This window comes from Piliocolobus tephrosceles, chromosome 6 (genome assembly GCF_002776525.5).
Source record: "Piliocolobus tephrosceles isolate RC106 chromosome 6, ASM277652v3, whole genome shotgun sequence".
NCBI classification, from domain to species: domain Eukaryota; kingdom Metazoa; phylum Chordata; class Mammalia; order Primates; family Cercopithecidae; genus Piliocolobus; species Piliocolobus tephrosceles.
In genome coordinates this window covers 153,240,891-153,262,012 of record NC_045439.1, presented here as the reverse complement: position 1 = coordinate 153,262,012, position 21,122 = coordinate 153,240,891, and the positions used below count along the sequence as shown (strand labels likewise).

At 42.3% G+C, this 21,122-nt stretch overlaps 1 protein-coding gene across 2 annotated transcripts in view; it reads right to left on the bottom strand.

Annotated features, from left to right (window-relative positions):
- The window catches only part of AQR (aquarius intron-binding spliceosomal factor), a 136,459-nt gene extending 115,895 nt beyond the window's left edge, over positions 1-20,564 (bottom strand). Inside the window, exons 1-5 of one of the 2 annotated variants that reach the window (XM_026456343.2) lie at positions 20,264-20,564; positions 16,926-16,982; positions 13,171-13,211; positions 5,163-5,198; positions 742-862 (exon numbers count right to left, since the gene is read on the bottom strand). In XM_026456343.2, the coding sequence (XP_026312128.1) occupies positions 742-862; positions 5,163-5,198; positions 13,171-13,211; positions 16,926-16,982; positions 20,264-20,338 (330 nt within the window). In that variant the 5' untranslated portion in view covers positions 20,339-20,564. Of the gene's footprint in view, positions 1-741; positions 863-5,162; positions 5,199-13,170; positions 13,212-16,925; positions 16,983-19,281; positions 19,300-20,263 lie in introns of those variants that run through there. The other variant, XM_026456344.1, reaches the window with a different exon arrangement.
- Positions 20,565-21,122: the final 558 nt, after the last annotated feature.

Genomic DNA, 21,122 nt, shown 5'->3' with positions numbered 1-21,122 from the left:
TAACATAAGCATCTGTCTTGACTTTGGTAACTTTTTTTTATTCATGTAAAACTACAAATATATACTTCCTCTTGTGAAAAAAGACACTGAGAAGTATCTCATTTGAACATTATATACTTGCACTTTTTCCTCTTCTTAGAGACAGGGTCTCGCTCTGTTACCCGGCTGGAGTGTTGTGGTGCAATCATAGTTGATTGCAGCCTCGAACTCCTAGGCTCAAGCGGTCCTCTTGCCTCAGTCTCCCAAGTAGCTGGGACTACAGACTCACGCCACCATGCCTGGCTAATTTTTTTTTTTAAAGACACAGGTTTTTGCTTTGTTGCCCAGGCTGGTCTTGAACTCCTGGCCTCAAGCAATCCTCCCACCTCAGCCTTCCAAAGTGCAGGATTACAGGCATGAGTGACAGCACTCAGCCTATTTGTACTTATTAATATAATTTCCATTTTGCCAGCTCCTGATGTAAGTTGTTATAACATATACCATTCTTTGTTTCAAACACAAAGCAGAAAAATAACTCACATTCATAAATTTTCAATTCATAGTAAATTATTAAATCGTTTGAAGAAAGTGTTGAAACCAAAAGAAAATGTATCTTTCACATACCCATTCTTTTTCTCAATATTTGCTTTAATACTAGGTAAAATTCTGCTCTATAAGTACCACTATCAGCAAAAGTTCTGCCACTTTGTAATGGCTTAAGTGGGTTGGTATGAAAGCTATGAAGTAATTTAAACCAGTTACCTCCCATGCAGGCACGTTTTCTCTGAACTTCTCATTCACCATACAGCAAATTGACATTAAATAGGCCTTGCTGGATACCTCAGGAGAATAATTCATCCAGAGATAATTTTCAAGATACTGGCTATAAAGAGTAAAAAGCACAGAATACTTCATTAGTTACCACCACTCACTGTAATGTATAACTCACCCAGAAAAGCATAATTATTTACAACTTTCTGAAAATATTTTGGAAATCTCTATTTATAACTTAGAATCCTTGGCTGGGTGTGGTAGCTCATGCCTGAAATCCCAGCACTTTGGGAGGCCGAGGCAGATGGATCACTTGAGGTCAGGAATTGTGATATGGTGAAACCCCATCTCTATTAAAAATACAAAAATTAGCTGGGTGTGGTGGCATAGGCCTGTAATCCCAGCTACTCAGGGGGCTGAGGCAGGAGAATCGCTTGAACCCGGGAAGAAGAGGATGCAGTAAGCTGAGATTGCACCACTACACTCCAGCCTGGCCAACAGAGCTAGACCCTGTCTTCAAAAACAAAAAAAAAAAAAAAAAAAAAACTTGGAACCCTTCACAAATTTACCTGTTGTCTAGGTCACTGCTACCAGCTACAAATTTATATATAGAAAACACAGCTTTGGAGAATGACAGTCTTACACATTCAAATACAAAGGTATCAAACGTTGCCAACATACATAATTATCACCACCAAACCACTGGATATTCCCTTACTTAAGGCGCTTTTATTTATTTATTTTTTTTTGAGATGGAGTTTTGCTCTTGATGCCCAGACTGGAGTGCAATGTCATGATCTAGGCTCACCGCAACCTCCACCTCCCAGGTTCAAGAGATTCTCCTGGTTCTGCCTCCTGAGTAGCTGGCATTACAGGCATGCACCACCATGCCTGGCTAATTTTTTGTATTTTTAGTAGAGACAGGGATTCTCCATGTTGGTCAGGCTAGTCTTGAACTCTCAACCTCAGGTGACCCACCTGCCTCAGCCTCCCAAAGTGCTGGAATTACAGGCATGAGCCACTGCACTTGGCCTTTAAGGCTCTTCTTAAAGTAAAAGTTGACCGAGCACAGTGGCTCACGCCTACAATCCAAGCACTTGGGGAGGCCGAGGCAGGCGGATCATGAAGTCAAGAGATCCAGACCATCCTGGCCAACATGGTGAACCCCCGTCTCTACTAAAAATACAAAAATTAGCTGGGCATGGTGGCGTGTGCCTGTAGTCCCAGCTACTCGGGAGGCTGAGGCAGGAGAATCACCTGAACCCAGGAGGCAGAAACTGCAGTAAGCTAAGATCACGCCACTGTACTACAGCCTGGCAACAGAGCGAGACTCCGTCTCAAAAAATAAAAAAAAGGAAAACCCAAAAATACCTGATAAATATCAGTTCGAAAACAAAATGAGGCCAGGCGTGGTGGCTGACACCTGTAATCCCAGCACTTTGGGAGGCCAAAGTGGGCAGAATGCTTGAGCCCAAGAGTTTGAGACCAGCCTGGGCAACATAGTGAGACCTTGTTTCTACAAAAAAAGAAAAAAAAAACCAATAGCCAGGTGTGACGGTGTACACCTATGGTCCCAACTACTCAGGAGGCTGACGTAGGATTGCTTGAGCTTAGGGGGTTGAGGTTGCAGTGAGCCATGATTGTGCCACTGTACTCCAACCTGGGCAACAGGGTGAGTCCCCATCTCTAAAACTAAAAAAAAAAAAAGAAAAAAGAAAAAAGACTTCTGAAACTTACTAAGCCTTCTCATTCTAGCCTCCACGTATCTTATTTTCCTTTCATATTTCACATTTTTCATTTTTACTTCTCTTTGCTATTTTTTTTTCTTTTTTTTTTTTTTTGAGACGGAGTCTCGCTCTGTTGCCCAGGCTGGAGTGCAGTGGCCAGATCTCAGCTCACTGCAAGCTCCGCCTCCCGGGTTCACGCCATTCTCCTGCCTCAGCCTCCTGAGTTGCTGGGACTACAGGCGCCCGCCACCTCGCCCGGCTAGTTTTTTTTTGTATTTTTAGTAGAGACGGGGTTTCACCGTGTTAGCCAGGATGGTCTCGAACTCCTGACCTCGTGATCCACCCGTCTCGGCCTCCCAAAGTGCTGGGATTACAGGCTTGAGCCACCGCGCCTGGCCTCTTTGCTATTTTCTAGTTAATTCCCTCAGATCTATTTTCTAGTTCACTAATTCCTTCTTTAGCTGCATCTAACATGTTATTTACTTTGCTAACTGATGCCTTCCTCTAATGATTTTCATCCACAAAAACCCTTTTCTCGGTTCGCTTTCTTATATCCAGCTACCTTCTCCATGCCATCTTACTTTCCACTTTAGCAAGAAACCATCAATTACTCTCCACAACAACCTCAGACTAGTTATGTTTGGAAGTTGGCCCAGGGAAAATGATATTGTCACATAAAATTAAATAAAAGTTCCTGAAAGGTAACAACCGACTTTTTTAGCTATTAAAAATTTTTCACTGTCAGTTTTGCTGCTGCTGCTACAGGGGAGAAATCAGAGCCTCGTTAGCAAGAGAAACTAAGCCAAAGGACTTTGATGGCCATGGAGAAAAAAGGGTAACTTAGCTTTCCCTATCTTACTGTTTTTCCCTAAAAGCAGCAGCATAGCCAGGCACGGTGGCTCACGCCTATAATCCTAGCACTTTGGAAAGCCGAGGTGGGCAATCACGAGGTCAAGAAATCGAGATCATCCTGGCCAACATGGTGAAACCCCGTCTCTACTAAAAATACAAAAATTAGCCGGGCGCGGTGGCTCAAGCCTGTAATCCCAGCACTTTGGGAGGCCGAGACGGGCGGATCATGAGGTCAGGAGATCGAGACCATCCTGGCTAACAGGTGAAACCCCGTCTCTACTAAAAATACAAAAAACTAGCCGGGCGAGGTGGCGGGCGCCTGTAGTCCCAGCTACTCCGGAGGCTGAGGCAGGAGAATGGCGTGAACCCGGGAGGCAGAGCTTGCAGTGAGCTGAGATCCGGCCACTGTACTTCCAGCCCAGGAGACACAGCAAGACTCCGTCTCAAAAAAAACAAAAAAAACAAAAAAAACAAAAATTAGCCAGGCGTGGTGGTGCACACCTGTAATCCCAGCTACTCGGGAGGCTGAGGCAGGAGAATCACTTCTACCCGGGAAGTGAAGGTTGCAGTGAGCCGAGATCATACCACTGCACTCCAGCCTGGCAACAGAGCAAGACTCTGTCTCAAAAAAAGAAAAAAAGTTTCACTGTCATTGATGCTTTCAATCTGTTTTGTTGCTTTCTCCTTCAATTCCTGCAATTCTCTTAGTTTCTGGACTCTAGAATTCTGATTAATCCTAATTGCATATTGGTAGCCTCTTGATTTTAATCTGTCTTGTTGAAAGGAGGCACGATACGATGGAAAGAGCATATTTATCTCAGGGCCAGATAGGTCCAGTTTCTAGCCTCAGTTTCCTCCCCTATAAAATAAGGAAGATCTTACTGGTGTTGTTGTGAGGATTAAATAAGATCATTTAATAATAATACAGTCCTTAGGATACAGGTGGCACTCAACTTACTAGTTAATTCATAATAAATTTCAGTTTCCCTCTATAAAAATGATAAGACCATCTCCTTCATGTCATTTTTTTGTGAGGATCAAATCTGTGGATGCAGGAGTAACAATTATTAACACAGAGGCCCTGACCTCTGATGTAAACCAGATGTCAAGGAAGTGTAGAGAAGTGGAAAACCATGAGATGTGGCATCAGACATTGGTATCCCAGCTCTGCCAATTACTTAGAGTAAAGTATTTAACCTCTCTGATCTCAGCTTCTGTTTCCAGTAAATGCTGAGGATAGTACTTACTTCACAGGATTGTTGTGAGTACTCTGTATGTAAAATGCTTAACACTGTGGTGAGCACAAAACAGGTGTTCTGTTTGAGAAATGGTAAATGTAACTATCATCAACAACAATCCTGGCTTTTACTTTCAGCATACTGGCTAGACCTGGTTGTAACATAATCTAATCTACTTTTGCAATCTAAAATTCATACATTATCTTTTGTCTGAAATATTTATATTACTAGTAGCTAGACTGGAACAATGCTACCTTGATGATAACATTTTAGCTTGGCAGGGAAAAAAAGCAGCTATAGAACACACTCTATTTCCACTGATCACTAGAGAAACCAAGTTTGAGTTCAGAAATTATTCACCACATGCTACCTTAACAAGTAAGAAAAAAATCAAAATACAAGTTATTCTGACAATGGGCCATCATCTTTGAAAACAAAGGCTATTATACACATATTCAAAAATAAGCCAATCACAGAAATATGTATCTTCACAGATTTAGATTTTCTTAGTCACTCACAGAAATACACAGAAAATTTAGCTAAAACTGAAATCACATTGTTATCTTTTTCATCAATGGAATGCCTTATGACTTACCTAAATTCCAAAAGCATTATCTTTCTAATAGCAAACCTGAAAACATAAAAGTAAATAAAATGTTTAAAACAGAGAATACAAACATTTAGGAATTATTAACCCAAATGCATTTAGGGATGTTGTGTTTTCATATCAACTCACCTATCAAAATTCATAATATCAGATCACAACTTCCTACATCAGTTCAACTTCTTAAGCACTGACCAACATGTTTTCATTTAATACTCAAATGGAAACATTTTGCTAAAGAGTCATGCCTTCCTAAAAGCACACAGGACACATATGTTTACTGCAAATGTGAAAATCAGATGTTTCACTTGCTTCTTAGTGTTGACAGTGAGCTTAAAATACTAAAATATTGTGGAAAAAATATCAAATATTTGTCTTTAATATACTGTCTTTTTTAAATAGAATTACTTTGTTTTATATGAATGAACAATGATATAGTCATGTTTGTCCAAAATATACTTATGTTGTCCCGATGCAGATACAAATGGCCGCTAATTTAGTTTTATCATTTCATAATATTGGAAATAGATCAGAACACTGTCACTAGATATCAGTTTCCAGCTTTGAAAATTTAGTGTCCATGTATTATGAATTTATAATGCCCCAGGAAACCATTATCCTGTCAAAATCCTATTCTACCGATTTCTGATCTCTTATCTAGTTTCACTGAGCATACAATGTCACAAAACTTTAGTGAGAATGAAATGAAGGTTTTTACTATGCAAAAGCACTAAGACAGAATACTGCCTAAGTACTGGCTTCTACAGCCAGCCAAGATGCTGAGTGGATAGGTAGGCCATCTTGAGTGACACACTCTAGATCTCCAACTGCAGACATTTCACTTGAATTAACTATATGTTAGACAACAGAATTCACTCACTGTCCACTATACACAAAACTCTACATTTAATTTCTTCAGTCACAAACAGGACCTCATGATAAAAAAGAGAAAATCCTGGCTCATGAGATAGAATACCAGTGTTCTAGTAATGACTCAGTGTTACTTTGACAATGTCTTTTAAACATTCTTTTTCCATTTTTTTCTTTTTTATTGAGACAGAGTCTTTTGCTCTATCGCCCACCCTGGAGTGCAATGGTGCGATCTTGGTACACTGCAACCTCCGCCTCCCAGGCTCAAGCAGTTCTTGTGCCTCAGTCTCCCGAGTAGCTGGGATTACAGTCACGTGCCACTACACCTGGCAAATGTTTTGTATTTGTAGTAGAGATAGGGGTTTCCCCATGTTGTCCAGGCTGATCTGGAACTCCTGAGCTCAGGTGATCCACCCACCTCAGTCTCCAAAAATGCTAGGATTACAGGCGTGAGCTACCACACCTGATGTCTTTTAAACATTCTGCAATTCAGTTTCCTCATGTATAAAAATGGTAGAGCAGCCAACTTTCCTTTATAACTACAGAAGTGAAAAATAAGTCTTTTTTTTTTTTTCCGGAGGCAGAGCTTGCTCTATTGCCCAGGCTAGAGTACAGTGGCACAAACACAGCTCACTGTAGTCTCAATCTCCCAGGCTCAAGCCATCCTGCCACCTCAGCATCTCAAATAGCTGGGACTACAGGCACGTGCTACCCCGTCCAGCTAATTTTTTTGATTTTTAGTAGAGATGAGGTCTCACTATGTTGCCCAGACTGGTTTCAAACTCCTGAGCTCAAGTAATCCTCCCACCTCGGCCTCCCGAAGTGCTGGGATTACAGGCATGAGCCACCATGCCTGGCCTTGAAAAATAAGTCTTGATGTGTCAAAATAAAGCAAAAGCAGTCTGAAAAACATTCGATTCCTCTTCTAGCAATCTCAGTGGTATTCATTAAATTTGGAGTTTTATACTTTTGCCAATGAACTCTCTGAGACAGATAAAGTGAACAGCTTAACTGAAAGTGTACTTATATAAAAACAGGTCCATGAACTAGACACCACGTCAGAAGAATTTTAAAGATAAGTATGGAAGGCTGGGCACGGTGGCTAATGCCTGCAATCCTAACACTTTGGGAGGCCAAGGAGGGTGGATTACCTGAGCTCTGGGATTCGAGACCAGCATGGGCAACACGGTAGAACACCGTCTCTACTAAAATACAAAAAATTAGCCAGGTGTGGCAGCATGTGCCCATAGTTCCAGCTACTCAGGAGGCTGAGGCAGGAGAATTGCTTGAACCCGGGAGGCGGAGGTTGCAGTGGGCTGAGATCGTGCTACTGCACTCCAGCCTGGGTGACAGAGTGAGACTCCATCTCAAAAACATAAATAGGGCTGGGCGCAGTGGCTCAAGCCTGTAATCCCAGCACTTTGGGAGGCCGAGACGGGCGGATCACGAGGTCAGGAGATCGAGACCAACCTGGCTAACACGGTGAAACCCCGTCTCTACTAAAAAATACAAAAAACTAGCCAGGCGAGGTGGCAGGCGCCTGTAGTCCCAGCTACTCGGGAGGCTGAGGCAGGAGAATGGCGTAAACCCGGGAGGCGGAGCTTGCAGTGAGCTGAGATCCTGCCACTGCACTCCAACCTGGGCGACAAAGCGAGACTTCGTCTCAATAAATAAATAAATAAATAAATATAAGTATGAAAAGTTACAAACAATAACCACAAATATAAATAATTTGAAGGATTTTTGGACTTTTTTTTTAAGTTACCAGTATTTACTGAGAGCATGCATTATGCCTGACACTGTGCCAAGGACTTAACGTGCATTTCATTAAATCCTTCCAAAGCTGAATAATTTATGTATGACAAACTGGGTCTATTACTGTATCATTAAATATGATTAAATATGAGAAGAAAAAAGAGAAGGGGCCGCACAAATGAGAGTTCTTTTCTACTACATTCCCACCTATCCAACAACTTCCTCTTCTGGGACATGACTGTGTGAAACATGAGGTCTGGAGCTGTGGCATCTCCACCACAATCATACGGAAAAAATCAATAAAACCTTTTGACAAGACTGACAAAGGCCTTGACATTATTAACTTCTGAGCTAGTTACTTCTAGATCTATTAAAGTAGATGATTAAAACAATAAATAATAACAGTGAACAAAAGAAGCCAGCCACACCAGGCACAGTGGCTCATGTCTGTAATCCCAGCACTTTGGGAGGCCGAGCATGCAGATTACCTGAGGTCAGGAGTTCAAGACTAGCCTGACCAATATGGTGCAACCCCATCTCTACTAAAAATACAAAAAATTAGCTAGGCATGGTGGTGGGCACCTGTAATCCCAACTACTCGGGAGGCTGAGGCAGGAGAATTGTTTGAAGCCGGGAGGCGGAGGTTGCAGTGAGCAGAGATCACACCACTGTGCACCAGCCTGGACAGCAAGAGCAAAACTCCATCTCAAAAAAAAAAAGAAGCTAGCCACAAAAGAATACAGAGTGTGTGATTCTATTTATTTATTTAAAGTTGAAAAAGAACCAAAATTATAGTGTTCTTGTTTGCATACTTACATATTACAATGATTAAAAAAAAGGGGCCGGGCGCGGTGGCTCAAGCCTGTAATCCCAGCACTTTGGGAGGCCGAGACGGGCGGATCACGAGGTCAGGAGATCGAGACCATCCTGGCTAACACGGTGAAACCCCGTCTCTACTAAAAAATACAAAAAACTAGCCAGGCGAGGTGGTGGGCGCCTGTAGTCCCAGCTACTCGGGAGGCTGAGGCAGGAGAATGGCGTAAACCTGGGAGGCGGAGCTTGCAGTGAGCTGAGATCCAGCCACTGCACTCCAGCCTGGGGAACAGAGCGAGACTCCGTCTCAAAAAAAAAAAAAAAAAAAGGAACAAGCAGAGAGCTTCTGCAACACTGACAATGTTCGTGGAGTTTTTCGGCCTAGGTGGTGGTTATGAGTTATTACTATAATTCGTAAGTCTACACATTTGTTTTACACTCTTTTCTGTGTTACATTTCATAATAAAAGAGTCCATACATTTCAAATAAAAATAAACACTTTCGCAAAAGTAAATTACTCTGTAAATCACCCTTTTTGAGAGCATAAAAACCACTTAGTTGATTCATAACAGGATTACACATCACACCAAAGTGTACTAGTTAAGAGGTTTCTAGAAGGCAAAGGACTCTTAGTTAAGAACAGAGTATTCAAGGCCAGGCACGGTGGCTCACACCTATAATGCCAGCACTTTGGGAGGCTGAGGCGGGCGGATCACCTGAGGTCAGGAGTTCGAGACTAGCCTGGCCAACATGGTGAAACCCTGTCTCTACTAAAATACAAAAAATTAGCAGGGCACGGTGGCACATGCCTGTAATCCCAGCTACTCAGGAGTCCGAGCCAGGAGAATTGCTTGAACCCAGGAGGCAGAGATTGCAGTGAGTCGAGATTGCATCACTGCACTCCAGCCTGGGCAACAAGGGTGAAACTCCATCTCAAAAAAATAAAAGAACAGGGCAGAAAAAAAAAAAAAGAACCAGGGAACGAGGATTCAATACCTGGTGTGCCTCTACTGGGAAGCATCTTGGGCAAGTTATTTAACCTATCTACTTCAGTTTCCTTATCCATAAAATGAGAATAATAATAGTGTTATAGGGTTGTTGGGGGAATAAACGAGCTAGATGCTTATAGCAGAATGCAAGGTGCTTAGAGTAGAATCTGGCACATAGTAAGCAAAATTAACTATTATTTTTAAAATATTTTAAAAATCAAACTTGGATTAAGAATTCATTATTAAGCCTGCCAAATCTGATAATGGCAAGAACAGCAAAAACGAATCAACTGTGTAATGTAACATACAGTAATATGGCTGTTACATCAAGCCATTCCCCCAGTACTGAAAATGCCATGAGCACATAGCACAGCAAAATAATTTCCTCAGGATCTAGCCTAAACAACTGGTCACTTAATTTTCTCTTTTCTTTTTTGAGACAGTCTCGCTCTGTCACCCAGGCTGCAGTGCAGTGGCACAATTTCAGCTCACCGCAACCTCCGCCTCCCGGGTTCAAGAAATTCTTCTGCCTCAGCCTCCCGAGTAGCTGGGATTACAGGTGCATGCCACCATACCCAGCTGATTTTTATATTTTTAGTAGAGACGGGGTTTTACCATGTTAAATTTTTAAATACATACTACAGTCTATGTATTACAGAAGTACACTTAGAAATAAAAAATGTGGGCCGGGTACGGTAGCTCATGCCTGTAATCCCAGCACTTTGGGAGGTCGAGGCAGGCGGATCACCTGAAGTCGGGAGTTCAAGACCGGCCTGACGAACGTGGAGAAACCCCATCTCTACTAAAAATATAAAATTAGCCGGGTGTGGTAGAGCATGCCTGTAATCCCTGCTACTCGAGAGGCTGAAGCAGGAGAATCACTTGAACCCAGGAGGCGGAGGTTGCAGTGAGCTGAGATTGCGCCATTGCACTCCAGCCTGGGCAACAAGATCGAAACTCCGTCTCAAAAAAACATTAAACAATAATAATAATAATAATACTAAACGTGTACAAGATAAGAAAATGACTGTTAAAAGTACCACAATAAATCTTAGCCATGCCAAAGACAGCCACTTCTTTCAGAACTAAGAATAACATAGGGGCTGTGTATGGTGGCTAATTCCTATAATCCCAGCACTTTGGGAGGTCAAGGCGGGCAGACTGCTTGAGCTCAGGAGTGAGACCAGCCTGGGCAACATGGTGAAACCCTGTTTCTACCAAAAATACAAAAAGAATTAGCTGGGCATGGTGGTTTGCACCTGTGGTCCCAGCTACTCGGGAGGCTAAGGTTGGGGGATCGCTTGAGCCCAGGAGGCAGAGGTTGCAATGAGCTGAGATCACACCACTGCACTCAAACCTGGGTGAAAGAGAGCAACCCTGTCACACATACACACACAAAAAGTAGCCAAATGTATACAGCTTAAAAATCATTAGCAGCTTTTGGTTGTTATAAAAAATCACCTCTGAAGAAGAAATATTAATAGTAAGGGTTTAAATGAAAAAATAAACAATCACTTTCCACTGGAGTGAAAACCTATTCTGAAGATTCAAAATAATTTTCAAAATTAGTATAACCTTAATATAGAAGAAAAAAATGATACTAGAATAAATTCACCCACTTGTCTTTAGTTTTCTCAAGAAATTTCATTCATACTCACCTTCAGACCAACGGGCCATATGTTACAAATCTGCTCAAACGTCCTACCTTAAGCAAGAATTTGACTAACTATTCTGAAATATCAGCCCTTGTCATTATCCTCTAACCACACTTTAATTCATAGCACTTACTATCTCCTGACATTACATTATATATAGATATATAGACACATATATCTGTCTGTGTGACCCACGAGAATGTAACCTCCAGGAGAGCAGGGACTCTATCTCCCGTTTTCTGTTGTACTGTTAGCATCGAAATGGTGGCTAATACAAAGTAGGCTCAACTCAGTCTCTTTTTGTTGTTTGTCTTGAGACAGGGTTTCACTCTGTCGCCCAGGCTGGAGTGCAGTGGTACGATTGTGGCTCACTGCACCCTTAACCTCCTGGGCTCAGGTGACCCTCCCACCTCATCCTCTTGAGTAACTGAGCTACAGCCATACGCCACCATGTCCAGTTAACTTTTTGTGTTTTTTCTAGACACAGGGTTTTGCCATGTTGCTCAAGCTGGTCCTGAACTACTTACTGGGCTCGAGCAATCCACCCACCTCGGCCTCCCAAGGTGCTGGGATTACACGCATGAGCCACCATACCCAGCCAACCCAATCTCTTTTGAGCTATACACCTGGATACCCAACTGCTTATTCCATATCTCCATCTTCACGGCTCTTATGTAGCTAGAATTCCAGATATCCAAAAGTGAAATAATGATCTACACCCAATCCTATCCCCAACAACGTGGCAAAAGTCAGTAACAGCATCACTAATCACTGAGCAACTTAAGCAAAAAATTTTAGGGTCTTCTTTGATTCCTCCTTTTCCCACATCTGCCACATCCAAACATCAAGTCTTTCCACTTCTATCTTTCTCAAATGGACAATTCCTCTCCCAACTTTCCACGCAAGTCAAATCTATGACATCTTGAAGCTGACAACTACGATGCTCACCTAACTAATTCCCTGCCTCTTGCTCCCTCCAAATCCAAATTCTTGCTGGGTGCAGTGGCTAATGCCTGTAATCCCAGCACAGCACTTTGGGAGGCTGAGGCGGGTGGATCACTTGGGGCCAGGAGTTTGAGACCAGCCTGGCCAACATGGTGAAACCCTGTCTCAAAAAAAGTAGAAAAAAAAAAAATTCTCTTTTTCAAATACCACTGTGCTTACAACTCTTCTTAATTCCTACTGTTTTCCAAATAAAGGACAAAATCCTGAAGATGGCCTTTGACTCATTTAGTCAAATATCTTTTTAAAATACTCACTGGGCATACATGTCTGCAGGTGCATATATAAAAAGATGCCTAAGACACATTGCTAAATTTTTTAAAAGAAGCATAATGAAAAAATGGCATGTAGAGTACAAACCCTTTTATGTTTGAAAAAACATGAAGGGGTGGGGAATAGAACAGATGTATATGAATCATATACATGAACCAGGGATTGGGGGCAGAAAAGATGATTTATTGAAACTCACCCCTTACAGTATATTGCTCAAAAATAATTTTTATCACTTGTGTTTATTATTATACATTTTATACATTACATACATATGCTGCATTATTGTAAATTTAATATTGTCTTACTTTCATAACTTTTTAAGAATATTTTTAAAAGGTGAATCAGAAATAAGAAAATTAATACTAGTTGAACTGAAATAAAACCTTCATGTTTACTTTTTCTCAAATTCCATCTAAATCCAAATAAACACTATGGGATTTGATACCTCTAATCTGAGCCAAAAGTTATTAGGCAAAAAATAATTTATGACTCTTCAGCAACTAAAGTTTTTCTAGTCACCATTTCCCTGATGACCATTTTGAAACAGAAAAAAAGGTTCAAGTTATGACCACATAGAAATTCAGCCAAGATCCAACTTGGTCTACCCCAATCACATTGCATAAAATTTAAACTCATTCCTACCTTGATTTGACAATCTCTTTTTCATATATATCTTCAATAACCTGTTAACAAAAATATAAAAATGTAGTATCTCAACAACTTTTTTCAACCCTAAATTGACAGTTTTTAATGAGTGAGATTATATAAAATAAGTTGGTTTAGGAAAGCCATTAAATATTACTGCTATTGAAATAACAAGAGATTTTAAAAATAATCCTATTATATTTCTCAAGATGTGAAATTAACAGAAAGCAAAGTAGAAAAAATAAATAATAAAACAGAGCCCTAGATTCATTAAAATTATGTGATTATAAACATTTTTAGGGACAATAAAAATTCACAAGATCAGGATATTTTTAAACTTAAAGTATATACATGTTATCAAACTCCATTTAAGAGTCATAACTGTGTGCCTTCAAAACCCACAGAGAAAATAAGTTAAAAGTGTGAAGACATAACAGACACAAATTCTGTTACATCTTGTTATCCAAATGAATATGATAAAGGTTCAGAATTTCCATTCATTTGAGTGAGGGTGGGCAGAATGGTGTACTACCTAAGAATTCAGACTCTGGCCAGGCACAGTAGCTCACACCTGTAATCCCAGCACTTAGGAGGCCAAAGAGGGAGGATCACGAGGTCAAGAGATCAAGACCATCCTGGTCAACATGGTGAAACCCTGTGTCTACTAAAAATACAAATATTAGCTGGGCGTGGTGGCGCACGCCTGCAGTCACAACTACTTGGGAGGCTGAGGCAGAAGAATCAACTTGAACCCGGAAGGCAGAGGTTGCAGTGAACCAAGATCGCACCACTGCTCTCCATCCAGCCTGGCGACAGGGCGAAACTCTGTCTCAAAATAAAAATAAAAATAAAAAAATAAAAAAAAAAAGAACTCAGACTCTGGAATTGGAAGCCTGGTTCAACACATCTGCCTTCACTACTGATGGCTAGAACTCTTGGGCAAGTGTCCGACCTCTCTAAGGCTCAGTTTCCTTACCCACAAAACAGATCTAATAATACAAACTATCACACAGGGTTATTGCAAATAAAATAAGACACGGCATATAAACAATTAGTACAAATACTGGCACACAGTGAGCCCTCAGTAACAGTTATCAATAGCAGCAGTAGTAGTGCTAGCATAAATAACAGTAAAAAAAACTACTGTAAAATTATGAAGTGCTTTAACATGGTATAATACAATATTGTATGGTAACTATAATGTCTTTTTTTTTTTTTTTTGAGATGGGATCTCACTCTGCCACGCAGGCTGGAGTGTAGCAGTGCAATTAAGCTCATTGCAACCTCTGCCTTCCAGGCTCCAGTATCCTCCTACCTCAGCCTCCTAAGTAGCTGGGACCACATGCATACACTGCCATAACCAGCTAATTTTGTGTATTTTTGGTAGAAACAGGATTTTACCATGTTGCCCAGGTCGGTCTTGAACCCCTGAGGTCAAGTGATCTGCCGCCTCAGCCTCCCAAAGTGCTGGGATTACAGGCATGAGCCATGGTGCCTAGCCTATAATATCTTTTAACTGCTCCAAGTATATTTGTGAAATAAGTGTTTGTAAGTGCTAAAGGGAAGGAGGTGATGAGGAAAACAAGTCTTGTTTAATCTAGATGAAATTCTCTGCTATTGTTTTCATCAAATTTCAAATTAAATAATAAAATAAAGATTACTGGTTGGCCAGGCATGGTGGCTCAAGCCTGTAATCCCACCACTTTGGGAGGCCAAGGCGGGCAGATCACTTGAGGTCAGGAGTTTGAGACCAGCCTGGCCAACATGGCAAAACCCCATCTCTACTAAAAATACAAAAATTAGCAGGGCATGGTGGCGTGCGTCTGTAATCCCAGCCACTCAGAAGGCTGAGGCAGAAGAATCGCTTGAACCCAGAAGCCAGAGGCTGCAGTGAGCCAGGATCGTGCCATTCAGACTAGGTGAAAAGAGCAAGACTCCGTCTCAAAAAAAAAAAAGATTACTGGCAAAACAAATATATACTCGTAAGAATTTAAGTTCAAATAAAGAAAGACATTTTGGGTAAAAATTTCAGTTTTACCAACAGTGCCTAAAGCATCACTATTAAATTTATAATGGCAGAGCTTAAGAGTCTTCATTACTTGTTAAATGGCATACAATATGTCAACATCTATTTCATTTAAAGACCTCACTCTCAGCCGGGCGCGGTGGCTCAAGCCTGTAATCCCAGCACTTTGGGAGGCCGAGACGGGCGGATCACGAGGTCAGGAGATCGAGACCATCCTGGCTAACACGGTGAAACCCCGTCTCTACTAAAAAAATACAAAAAACCAGCCGGGCGAGGTGGCGGGCGCCTGTAGTCCCAGCTACTCCGGAGGCTGAGGCAGGAGAATGGCAGGAACCCGGGAGGCAGAGGTTGCAGTGAGCTGAGATCTGGCCACTGCACTCCAGCCCAGGCGACAGAGTGAGACTCCGTCTCAAAAATAAATAAATAAATAAAGACCTCACTCTCTTTAAGAGACAGGGTCTCATTCTGTTGTCCAGGCTGGAGTGCAGTGGCCTGCACTGCAGCCTCAAACTCCTGGGCTCAGTCAGTCATCCTTCCATTTCAGCTTCCAGCAATTGAGACTACATGTATGAGTCACCTCACCAAGTCAATTTTTTAAATATTTTGTAGAGGCAAGATCTCACTACTGTCCAGTCTAGTCTCAAACTCCTGGCTTCAGGTGATCTTCCCTCCTTAGCCTTCCAAAGCACTAGGATTACAGGCATGAGCCACCACACCTGGTCTTAGACCTCTCTTTAAGAACCTATTTCAATGAGAATTAACCCTATATTTGGGAATTTGTCGTATTATTTGTTCTCAATTGCTTCAGTTGGACTTATTCAATTGAATAAGTTCAATTTCCTTATTGAATATTACTGGACTTTAGTTATTACACTATACAACTCCTGCTTCTTCCATCTTTATTATAGACCTTTACTTCATTCACCACTCTAAAAACAAGATAACACAACAGATTTAATCCTAAATGAACTACCAAAAACTTGTACACAAATTTCTGTATATTTACAATGATATTTATTACATGATCATTTATAATAACGATAAATTAAAAACAATCTAAGAATCATTTATAATAATGATAAATTAAAAACAATCTAAGAATCTATAAACAGAAAAACAGTTAAGTAAATTATACACATACACTTTTTTTTTAAGGTTTAAACAAAATACAACAAAATGGTAAGAGAGGTTATCTCTGGGTAGTGATTATTTTCTTTTTTCTTTTTTTTTTTTTTTTTGAGACAGAGTCTCGCTCTGTCGCCCGGGCTGGAGTGCAGTGGCCGCATCTCAGCTCACTGCAAGCTCCACCTCCCGGGTGTATGCCATTCTCCTGCCTCAGCCTCCAAGTAGCTGGGACTACAGGCGCCCGCCACCTCGCCCGGCTAGTTTTTTGTATTTTTTAATAGAGACGGGGTTTCACCATGTTAGCCAGGATGGTCTCGATCTCCTGACCTCGTGATCCGCCCGTCTCGGCCTCCCAAAGTGCTGGGATTACAGGCTTGAGCCACCGCGCCCGGCCGTGATTATTTTCTTATGTGTAGTTTCTATGTCTTCCAAATTTCCTAACATAAATAATTGCTAAGTTTGATAAGCAAAAAATTGCATTTTTTTGAAGATTCTTAGGTTGTTTTTAATTTTTTAAAAATTATGGAAAGCTTTTGTTGAAATAACCCTCTAAAAGGAGTGTAACTTCTCAAGAATTATGTTGCAAACCCAAAATACTTACCTTTATATCAAAAGGTGATTTCTTCTTAATGTGGGGAGCCCAGTATTTACATGCTAACTGCAAAAGTAAATAGTATAAACAGTAAGTCACAGATTCATGCCATTGTAGAGCTGGAAGATAGATCATTTAGTGATAAGCTGTTTCTTAACAAGGCCCTACTGGGCACTGGGGGACAGAGTAAACTGAAGGGACTATACAGGCATGCAGGCCAGTTGGCATCCTTGACCCCAAACCACTAAATGCCAGTAGTGCTTTGCACTACAACATGCCATTGTGATTTAAACAAACAAACAAAAACATCCTCTCCAACCACCCCTAGGAAAACAATACAGCTCAGTTAATAACCACAGAGCCAAACATCTTCAGCCTACCAATAAGGAAACCCTGGTCTAGAAAAAATAAGTGATCTGCCCAATATTACAGTTAGTTAATAGTTGAGCAAGTATTACAAATGATATTCAAAATCTTCATGAATACTTTCTAAAATAATGAGCCTTTAAATGATTAGTTCACACCCATAACAAAACCTTAAAAAAAAAAATTGTAGTCTATCAGCTGGTTATTACAGAGAATATAAGAGTTGGCATATTAGCCGGGCGCAGTGGCTCACGCCTGTAATCCTAGCACTTTGGGAGGTCGAGGCGGGTGGATCACAAGGTCTGGAGTTCAGGACCAGCCTCTCCAACATAATGAAACCCTGTCTCTACTAAAAATTCAAAAATTAGCTGGGCGTGGTGGCACACGCCTGTAATCCCAGCTACTCAGGAGGCTGAGGCAGAAGAATCGCTTGAAAGCAAGAGATGGAGGTTGCAGTGAGCCAAGATTGCACCATTGCACTCCAGCCTGGGCAGGCGACAGAGCGAGATTCTGTCTCAAAAAAAAAAAAATTAAATTAAATTAAAAAAAAAAAAGAGTTGGCATATTTCAGCAGATTAGGCTTTACCTGTAAACTGTGAAATTTAAACAAAGATATAACTCTCTCTACATATTTAAAGAAACAGCATAGTCTTACTCATAGGGTTTTGTTTTAAAACTCAATTATAATCTCTTTAAAAATAGAAAACTGTCAAGCACAAAGACTCAATATATTTATAAAAAGGTGACCGCAGTATCTGGCATATCAGAGGCACTCACAAAGTCTGATGGATAAATGGACAGACAAATGAAGCAAAATCTGAAATGTTACTTCTGTGAGGCTGTCCTCAACACTACCTGATGGCGACAATTGCTTTCTCATCTTCATTTTGTATATAACTCTTTATAATCTTACCTTTCTACATTATAAATATTTGATTGCTTATCCATCTTTCCTTCTCACTTAATTGGAATACTTAAGAGATGGGACCTGTTTTCTTTGCTTTCATAGCTCAGCGATGAACTGTACAGGCAACACACTTAAAGAGCCTCCCAAGCAGTTAGGATACTGGCCCTGAGGAATAGCCTCTAAAAATATTACAGTAACTTCCTACTTAAATGACACCTTCCGGCCAGGCGTGGTGGCTCACACCTGTAATCCCAGCACTCTGGGAGGCCGAGGCGGGTGGCTCACCTGAGGTCAGGAGTTCAAGACCAGCCTTGCCAACATGGTAAAACCCCATCTCTAGTAAAAATACAAAAATTAGCCGGGCATGGTGGTTGTGTACCTGTAATTTCAGCTACTCGGAAGGCAAGGCAGGAGACCCGCCTGAACCGGTGAGGCGGGGATTGCAGTGAGCCAACACCAAGCCACTGCACTCCAGCCTGGGCAACAGAGCAAGACTCCATCTCAAAAATAAATAAATAAATAACACCTTCCCGAATTACCAATCACTCTCCAACTCAATAGAAAATCTTCACCTCACCCCCAGTTATTCCGGGGAGGATCTCGGCTCATTGCAACCTCTGCCTTCCAGGTTCAAGCAATTCTCCAGCCTCAGTCTCCCGAGAAGCTGGGATTACAGGCATGCGCCACCATGCCTCGATAATTCTGTATTTTTAGCAGAGATGGGGTTTCTCCAAGTTGGTCAGGCTGGTCTCGAACTCCTGATCGCAGGTGATCCACCTGCCTCGGCCTCCCAAAGTGCTGGTATTACAGGCATGAGCCACCGCACTCAGCTGAAGATTTTAAGGACAGCCAGTCTTAGTGTAGTTCCCTATAGTCCCAGCTACAAGGGAGGCTGAGGTGGAAGGATCACTTGAGCCGGGCAACATAGTGAGACCCTATCTTGAAAGAAAAAAAGGAAGGAAAGGAAGGGAGAGATTTTAAGAAGGCAAGTGATATGATGAGATTTGCACTTGTATGAAATCACTCGGAAAGCAACATGAAGAATGGGCTAGAGGAGAGCAAGAAGAAGAACAATATAACAGATTAGGATACCTTGGTCCAGGCAGAAAACAATGGCAACCAGGCTTAGGGTGCCAGAGATGTAGAACACTAGATAGATTCCAAAGATACTCAGAATGTAGAAATGTAGGGATTAAGGGAGGATTCAAAATTTCTCCCTGGGCTTCTGCCCTGGCAAATCTGTTGAGACAAGGAATAAAGAATAAAGAAGCAGGTGGGCATGATAACTTCTACACTGAACTACTTACACTCTTAGGCAATTCGCAAATAAAGAGTAAGAATGAGGAATGATGCTGACAACCACAGGACTGTGTTTCCCTATCCAAAGCCAACTGTGGCTCACAATGCAAGATAGTAAACTGATTCTAAATGAACGCTCTCCAACTACAGAATCACTCTCTTCTTAAATGGGTCTATTTGGAGGTGTCTTGTCAGTTTCTCATCGCTGCTCAAAAACTCAGAACACTCTACGGACCAGGAAAAAGCCTACTCCTACTTGAAGACGCAGTCCAGCATCCCGGCGCAATCTTGGCTCACTGCAACCTCTGCCTCCCTGCTTCAAGCAAGTCTCCTGAATCCGAGTAGCTGGGACTACAGGCGCCCGCCACCTCGCCCGGCTAGTTTTTTTGTATTTTTTAGTAGAGACGGGGTTTCACCGTGTTAGCCAGAATGGTCTCGATCTCCTGACCTCGTGATCCGCCCGTCTCGGCCTCCCAAAGTGCTGGGATTACAGGCTTGAGCCACCGCGCCCGGCCTATGTATCTGTCTTTCTTAGGCCATGACCCCCTCAGGCCAGGGCAACCCATCCACCACGGTATGCCCAGCACCCAGCATAGCGGCCGGCACGGAGCTGATACTCAGCAAAAAGACTTGTGTGAATGAATTAACAAACGAATGCCTCCTCCGTGCTTCTAGTCCTGGAAAAAACAAAAAAACAAAAAAAAACCCACCACCAGGCCTCGGGGCCACGACGTCCTTACCCACTCACACATACACCAGACTCGCCCCAGCTCACCTGGGTCACGAACTCCGCGTTGATCTGGGACACCGTAGGGGCCACGATCTTCTTGGGCTGTGCAGGGGCTGCCATGGCAGCACTCTCCCCTCCACTCCGGTGGAAACGAAAGGACCGCCCTGGGCAGCGGCAAGCCTGGTCCACTTCCCCTAAGTTACGGCCGGGGCGCTTAACTCTGCGCCGAACAAACGTTGCGCGCCGGATATCCTCAGGCTTCAGAGTCCCATAGGGAACCCGTACTACAGCCCAAACGTTCCCCGGGAAGCGGAATGGCGTGTAGCCGGAAGTTCATGCAGGCGTTGGGGCTGAGCTAGCGAGCCAAAAACTTTGACCTCCTCTGTACGCGCCCTCTAGCGGGCGGCAGAGAGAAGACACCCCGCTGGCGGGATTAGGAGGGCAAGGCCGGGACCCGGTGGACGGTGTTGGATGGGGTTTCTCGTGGTTAGTGAGGAGTGGCATGTGCGGTGAATGAGAATTTGGTTTTTTTCAACCCCGAAGAAAAAAGAAAACAAAACAAACAAACAAAAAAGCAGCCTGGGAATATGGGCTGGTTTTTAACTGCCCTTAACAGTGTTTTAGTTTAGTTTTGGTTTTTTTGAGACGGTGTTTCGCTCTTGTTGCCCGAGCTGGAGTGCAGTGGCGCAATCTCGGCTCACCGCAACCTCCGCCTCCCGGGTTCAAGCGATTCTCCTGCCTCAGCCTCCCGAGTTGCTGGGATTACAGGCATGCGCCACCACACCCGGCTAATTTTTGTATTTTTAGCAGAGATGGGGTTTCTCCATTTTGGTCAGGCTGGTCTCGAACTCCCCGACCTCAGGTAATCCGCCTACCTCGGCCTCCCAAAGTGCTGGGATTACAG